Below are 8133 nucleotides of genomic sequence, written 5' to 3' on the forward strand. Positions count from 1 at the left end.
TTTTTTTTTTTTTTTTTTTTTGGCTGTTCATTAAGTTGACTCCTCCTTCACACAACGAACATCAAGATACGAAGAGAGAGATGCTATTGAGCGATAGTTAAACAACCAAGTCTCTATTGGTTTGCAAAGAGAGAGAGAGAGAGAGAGAGAGAGAGCGTCGATGAATATCATGGAAACAGCTATTAGGTATTGCAATTGTGGCTGCGATTATGACTGAATAGTTAATATTGAAATGATATATTTTGAAAGTGACGTATCAAGTAGGTTAAATATACCCTTTACAGTCATGATATATTGTGTAAACACACCCACACCCACATATATATGTACAAAATTGTATACCTAGTTAAGTACTCTCGAATAACCATTCAGCAAGAAATTGTTAGCTTAAAACATAAATGAAAAGTATAGTGCTACAATTACACTAATTTCTTCTTGAAGACACAAGGGAATATATTCATACAGAATACTATCGCTTATAATCGTTCTTAAATATTCAACATTGCAATAGTAGTAAGAAATATGCGTAAAACAAATACGGTAGACTTGAACGCTCATCATTTAATACAACAATTAAATCCAATATTTTAGAATCCATCTCGAATCAAATCCAACTACTACAACCTTCCCCCCTTTTTTTTCTTCTCTCTCTATAACTACATGATAATAGTAATTACGATTAATCTTAGTGATACCACATATACTACATACATTGAATAGATCACCTTGCTCGTTTGGCAGAGTTTACAATCATCTAAAAACAATAATTCAGCAAACAAAAATTGTGTGAATATTTCACATTATATCATTAGTGTCATCATCATCGTTATACAACTTCTATACTTCTCTGTTCGTATTATCCCGATATTTCTGCACTTAATGGATGTTTTTCGCTTTTTGTCGTTAAGTCTTCGCTTCATGCACTACTTATTATTGTTAGTAAAAACTGAAAAACTGAAAAAAATATCAAAACCGTGGAACTTTCTCACTTTCACTCTTTTTCTATCTCGATGTGGTTTAACAGTGAAAACCTAAAAAAGAGTGGAGTTTGACAATAGATAGACTGTTTTAAGAATAGTAATACTAATTAAAAAAATAAAATGAGACATCCTAAAATACAACAAAAAAAATTTAATATATAAAGATACCTCTTTTCGAATTAATTCATGTTCGACAATTGTATTATTCTCTTATCTTATACATTAATAATTTATATAAAAAGATCATTAAAGCAACAATTGTCTGTGTTAACTTATAGTTTCTCGACTTATCTTACACAACTTTTTCTTTTATAACTCACCCCTAATTATTTCATAATAATGGTTCAATCCGCTGTCTTAGGTTTCCCAAGAATTGGGCCAAACAGAGAATTAAAGAAGGCTACTGAAGCTTACTGGAATGGTAAGACCTCTGCCGAAGATCTATTAAAGGTCGGTAAGGAAATCAGAGAACAAAACTGGAAATTACAAAAGGAAGCTGGTGTCGATATCATTGCTTCTAATGATTTCTCGTTCTACGATCAAGTTCTAGATCTTTCTGTTTTATTCAATGTTATTCCAGATCGTTACACTAAGTACCAATTACCTCAATTAGATGTCTTATTCGCAATGGGTAGAGGTCTACAAAGAAAGGCTACTGGATCTGAACCAGCTGTTGATGTCACTGCTTTAGAGATGGTTAAATGGTTTGACTCTAACTACCATTATGTTAGACCAACTTTCGGTAAGAACTTGTCCTTCAAATTGAACGGTCAAAAGCCAGTCGATGAATTCTTAGAAGCTAAGGCTCTAGGTATTCAAACTAGACCTGTCTTAGTTGGTCCAGTTTCTTATCTATACTTAGGTAAGGCTGACAAAGATAACTTGGAATTAGACCCAATTTCTTTATTAGATCAATTATTACCTCTATACACTGATATTCTACAAAAATTAGCTGCCGCAGGTGCTACTGAAGTTCAATTAGATGAACCAACTCTAGTTTTAGATCTTCCAACTAACGTCCAAGCTGCCGTTAAGAAGGCTTATACTTATTTTGGTCAACAAGCTAACCTACCAAAGATCACTCTAGCTTCGTATTTCGGTACTGTCGTTCCAAACTTGGAATCATTAAAGGGTCTACCAGTCTCTGGTTTCCATTTCGATTTCGTTAGAGCCCCAGAACAATTCAACGACGTCGTATCTGCCATTGGTCCAAACCAAACTCTATCTGTCGGTATTGTCGATGGTAGAAACATCTGGAAGAACAACTTCACGAAGTCTTCTGCGTTTGTTCAACAAGCTATTGCTAAATTAGGTGCCGACAGAGTTATTGTCGCTACTTCTTCCTCTTTATTGCACACTCCAGTTGATTTGGAAAATGAATCTAAGTTGGATGCTGAACTAAAAAACTACTTCTCTTTCGCTACTCAAAAGTTAGGTGAAGTTGTTACTATTGCTAAGAATGTATCCGGTCAAGATGTTTCTGCTGCCCTACAAGCAAACTCTGCCGCTATTGCCGCTAGATCCGCTTCTTCCTTCATTAATGATCAAGCTGTTAAGGACAGAGTTTCCTCAATTGATGCTAACATGTCTACCAGAGCTGCTCCATTCCCACAAAGACTTGCTGAACAACAACCAGTCTTCAAGTTGCCATTGTTCCCAACTACTACTATTGGTTCCTTCCCCCAAACTAAAGACATTAGAATCAACAGAAACAAATTCAACAAGGGTCAATTATCTGCTGAAGAATATGAAAAGTTTATTAACTCTGAAATTGAAAGAGTCATCAGATTCCAAGAAGAAATCGATCTAGATGTGCTAGTTCACGGTGAACCAGAAAGAAACGATATGGTTCAATATTTCGGTGAACAACTAAAGGGTTACGCTTTCACTACAAACGGTTGGGTTCAATCTTACGGTTCTAGATACGTTAGACCACCTATCATTGTTGGTGATCTATCCAGACCAAAGGCTATGTCTGTCAAGGAATCTGTCTACGCTCAATCTATCACCAAGAAGCATGTCAAGGGTATGTTAACTGGTCCAATCACCTGTCTAAGATGGTCTTTCCCAAGAGATGACATTGACCAACAAACCCAAGCTTACCAATTGGCTTTAGCTCTAAGAGATGAAGTTAACGATCTAGAAGCTGCTGGCATCAAGATTATCCAAGTCGATGAACCTGCTATTAGAGAAGGTCTACCACTAAGAGCTGGTACCGAAAGATCTGCTTACCAAGTTTGGGCTGCTGAAGCTTTCAGAGTTGCTACATCCGGTGTTTCTAACAAGACCCAAATTCATTCTCATTTCTGTTACTCTGATTTGGATCCAAACCATATTAAGGCTCTAGATGCCGATGTTGTCTCTATCGAATTCTCCAAGAAGGACGATGCTAACTACATTGCTGAATTCAAGGACTATCCAAATCATATTGGTCTAGGTCTATTCGATATTCACTCTCCAAGAGTTCCATCTACCGAAGAATTTATCACCAAGATTGAAGCCATTCTAAAGACCTACCCAGCTGAAAAGTTCTGGGTTAACCCAGATTGTGGTTTGAAGACCAGAGGTTGGGATGAAACTAGAGAATCATTGACTCATATGGTTGAAGCTGCCAAGTACTTCCGTAAGCAATACCAAAAATAAACTTATTCATAGTTTATAGTCGGTTTTAGATTTTGCTAAAGTTTCTAGCTAACTTCACAACATCTCTTTCTTTCATTTTTTTTTCTCATTATTTCTATCATCTTAACTTATTGATATAGAGGGGCAGGGGCTACTTTATTCAACATTTGTGGTTTATTTTTTTTATTTATCTTTCTATAGCATTTCCCAATAATTTATATTTATACATAGTATATAAATCTTGTATATTTTAACGTATTCAACATTCGTTTATTTAAAACAGTACTAAAGTTTCCAAAACAACAATTGATAGTTTAAAAAGGAAATACTCTGTAGAATAATCCCAACAACCTCACAATAACTTATTCGAAGATTCGTAACTCTTTGTAATGATATATATATATATTTACTAAAATAAATGAATAATGAAATAGGTAATTAAGTAGGAAACTTAAAGGTCCCTCTAATAATTCTATTTAAAAGATTAGACGGTCCCTACTTTAGATGCCCAAATTTCTTCAGCTTGAACAATCGTACTATGATTAGCTAACATTTTGTTCATAGTTTCCACGTATTCGTCATATTCATCAGAATCAAACACGATACCACCACCAGCTTGAAGGTAAGCAACACCATCTCTATAAACCATTGTCCGTAGTGCGATACATGTGTTCATTGTCTTTTGATCGTAAGACCAATTACCTACGGCACCTGCATAAACACCACGTCTTTCACCTTCTAATTCCGCAATCAATTCCATTGCTTTCACCTTTGGAGCACCACTGACAGTACCTGCTGGGAAGATTGATCTAAATGCATCGAAACATGACATTTCTGGTCTCAAAGTACCACTAACTTGAGATACTAAATGTTGTACATGAGAGAATTTTTGAACAGTTAATAATTTATCTACTTTTGTAGATAATGGATCACAAACTCTATTGATATCATTTCTTGCTAAATCCACCAACATAATATGTTCAGCACGATCCTTCAAAGAACCATATAATTCAGATGCTAATTGATCATCTTCTTCTGCAGTCTTCCCACGTTTTATTGTCCCTGCAATTGGATGTGTGATGATTTTATTTTTGTTATCTGCACTACATAATAATTCAGGTGAAGCACCAATAATTTGGAAATCCAAACAATCAATATAAAATAAGTATGGAGATGGATTTACAGTTCTCAAATGACGATAAATGTTGAAAGGATGTAATGAGGTAGGTCTTGCAACTCTTTGAGATGGTACAGCTTGAATTATATCACCTTTTTTAATGTGATCTTTCAAAGTACGGACATGACCTTCATAACCTTCTTGACCAATATTTGATGTGAAAGTTTGGCCCAATTTAATTGGTGGTTGTTCTGGATAATCAATTGGAGTCGAATTATCGGTCAATTTATTATAAATTTCAGAAATAATCTTTTGAGCATGAATATAACCTTCTTCTAAAGTAGTTTCTTTAGTATTAATATTATGAATGATTTGAAATCTTTGGAAAACATAATCGAAGGCAATGATAGTATCACAAAGCATCAAATAAGCTTCAGGAACTTTTAATACATCTTTCAAAGGTCTTTTAGTCTTTGGCTCGAAATAACGAACACAATCATAAGATATATAACCAATAGCACCACCACTCAATTTTGGTAGACCTGGAACATTTTCAGCTAATTTTGTTTTATTCAATTCATCTTGTAATAAAGTGACAGGATCTTGTTCTAAGGATTCTGTTGGGCCAGTCTTAATAATCTTTCTTGGAGAGAGGCCAATAAATGAATAACGATCCAATTCGTTATTAGTCTTTGCACCTTCTAATAAGAATGATTCTGTACGTTTTTTATTGTTTAAATCTGCTAGTTTCAAATAGGCTACATGTGGAGTCAATTCCAAAGATGGTAAGAATGCGTACACTGGGTACATGTTAATATCTTCATCATTATTTTCAATGACTAGTTGTTTCAAAACGTCAAGTTCCGGTTGGAATTTGATCTGAGACGACATCTTTCTCTTTCTCTCTTTGTATATATATATATATTTGTGTGTGTGTATTGGTAAATCTATACTAATGGTACAAATTAAATGCAAGCAATCATATGTATATTTAAGATACTACTCTCCTCTTTTAAATAAATTATAAACGTCACTTATTATATAATATCTTCTATTAAAAAAGTGAAAAAAAAACAGATAATTTTTGACTCATCGAGAGGGAGGCCTTGCCAATTTCCAGTGTGTGAATGAATGCAAATAGCTAACTTGCTATAAGCTGGGGAGTGAATGAATGAATAAAATATGGCGATAAAATTTCCAGCGAAAGAGAAAACGGCGAGAGAAAAGACGAAAATAATGAATACTTCAGTCGTACGCCGTGACAACAGGTGTCAGGGTAATGCACGCCCAATATTAGCATTAATAATAGCATTACGTGGGGTATATACGTTGTATACATGTAGATATAAGATACTAGCACACAAGTATGTCGTCAATATGATGGAATATGAGCTCCAGGTATCGTAGATATAGATATATATATATATGAGATATGAGATATGATACTTGGTGTTCTACCACACACCCAATTTAATCAACAACGAAAATTTTGTTTTGTTTTTCTTCTCTAGTACCAACCAGCGAGAGTGGGCGAGAGTGGGAGAGAGACAGAAAGAGAGAGCGAGAGAAAGAATTAGGCAGACCTTGAGAATCTTGCGTTTTGGTCTGGAGTAGATTCTATCTTTTGTTTAGTTTTGTAAAATACTGTAACCATGGTTAGATTTATTAGTTCTAGAGGGAAGTAGTACTCATCTGACAATTGATGTATATATATTAGCTTATTAATTTGTTTAGTCTATAAACTTGGTATTTGTAATTTGTTATCTACACTAAAATAAACAAATATATACATACAAACACGTTTGTGAGAGAAGACAAAGAAACTAAAAAAAAATATGGGTCAGATACTTTCAAATCCTGTGATAGATAAAGAACATCATTCCGGTGCTGATACTTTATCTGCATTTGGGTTATGTGCTATGCAAGGTTGGAGAATGTCTATGGAGGATTCTCATATCGTAGAATTAAATACATTGTCAGAAGATGATACAAGAGACCATATTGCATTATATAGTATCTTTGACGGCCATGGTGGCTCTGCTGTTGCACAATTTGCTGGTAATAAAATGACACAAATCTTTCAAAGCCAAAAAAGTTTTAAAGAAAATAAATTAAGTCAATTATTTATCGATACTTATCTTGAAACTGATCAAGCTATATTAAAGGATCCTGTTTTACAAAATGACCATAGTGGTTGTACTGCAACTTCTTTATTAATCTCAAAAAAACAAAATAAAATTGTTTGTGGTAATTCTGGTGATTCTCGTACTGTGTTATCCACTTCAGGTAATGCTAAAGCTTTATCATATGATCACAAACCTACTTTAATCTCTGAAAGATCTCGTATTTATGCCGCTGATGGTTTTGTTGAAATGGATCGTGTCAATGGGAATTTAGCATTATCTCGTGCTATTGGTGATTTTGAATTTAAAAAAAATGATAAATTAGGCCCTCATGAACAAGTTGTCACTTGTGTTCCTGATATATTTGAACATCAATTGAATTATGAGAATGATGAATTTGTCATTTTAGCTTGTGATGGTATTTGGGATTGTCTTTCTTCTCAAGAATGTGTAGATTTAGTACTTCATGGGATTAACCTTGGTGATATGTCATTAAATGATATTGCATCAAGAATCGTCGATGTTTGTTGTTCTCCAACTACTGAAGGGACAGGGATTGGTTGCGATAACATGAGTATTACAATTGTTGCATTATTAAAGAATGAAGAAACCGTTGAACAATGGTTTGATAGAATAAGAGCAAAGAATCATACTAGACCAATCTCTTTTGCTTTAAAGAGAAAAGTCATATATAGTTATTTTGAATTCCCAGAAGATGAAACTCATATATTTGATACCACTACAAAGAAACCACAAGAACGTTTCAATAGAGGTAATAATCAAAATGATATTGATAACGAGAATGCAATGGAAGTTGATGACACTGATGCAGATGAAGAAAATAACGGTAGAGCTGTTGGCGCTGCTGGAGGTCCATCGTTGAATGGATTCCCTTTGGAAGCCCTATTAGGTAGTGGGATCACCATATCTCAAGGCCCAGATAATACCCCATACTTGAGTGGGAATCTAAGTGATATGTTAGCATCGTTCAGAAACCATTACGCCACTGGTTCTACTGCAACATCATCAATTGAAAATGAGGAAGAAGAAGAAGAAGATAACAATAATAATGATGATGAAGATGTGCCAATGAATGCAAATGATAATGTTGATGATGAACCATCTACTTCAAAATGATAACAAGAATTTAAAGAGAAAATTAAAAACTATGTATATTTACTTTTTTTTTTAGTTCTTCTCATTTAGAAAAAATTATTATTGTACTATTATTAAATTACAACCAAATAATCATCTCTCTCAATTTCCATCTTTTTTTTACTCTAATCCCTCC

General features: G+C 34.1%; 3 protein-coding genes across 3 annotated transcripts; 2 read left to right on the plus strand and 1 right to left on the minus strand.

Annotated features, from left to right (window-relative positions):
* Nucleotides 1-1319: 1319 nt before the first annotated feature.
* Nucleotides 1320-3623, plus strand: MET6 (5-methyltetrahydropteroyltriglutamate-homocysteine S-methyltransferase; the record flags this gene model as incomplete). The annotated part of the gene is made up of 1 exon (XM_041548281.1): nt 1320-3623. One exon carries the CDS (start codon nt 1320-1322, stop codon nt 3621-3623), a length of 2304 nt encoding a protein of 767 aa, XP_041404215.1.
* A 463-nt stretch (nt 3624-4086) lies between these two features.
* On the minus strand, nt 4087-5610 carry TRP2 (anthranilate synthase TRP2; the record flags this gene model as incomplete). The annotated part of the gene is made up of 1 exon (XM_041548282.1): nt 4087-5610. The coding sequence occupies one exon, from the start codon at nt 5608-5610 to the stop codon at nt 4087-4089; it is 1524 nt and encodes a 507-aa protein (XP_041404216.1).
* A 944-nt stretch (nt 5611-6554) lies between these two features.
* PTC2 (type 2C protein phosphatase PTC2) lies at nt 6555-7979 on the plus strand (the record flags this gene model as incomplete). Its single annotated transcript, XM_041548283.1, has 1 exon — nt 6555-7979. One exon carries the CDS (start codon nt 6555-6557, stop codon nt 7977-7979), a length of 1425 nt encoding a protein of 474 aa, XP_041404217.1.
* Between the last annotated feature and the right edge of the window lie 154 nt (nt 7980-8133).

The sequence above is a fragment of the Maudiozyma barnettii genome (genome assembly GCF_903064755.1).
Source record: "Maudiozyma barnettii strain CLIB 1767 genome assembly, contig: KABA2_01, whole genome shotgun sequence".
NCBI lineage: Eukaryota > Fungi > Ascomycota > Saccharomycetes > Saccharomycetales > Saccharomycetaceae > Maudiozyma > Maudiozyma barnettii.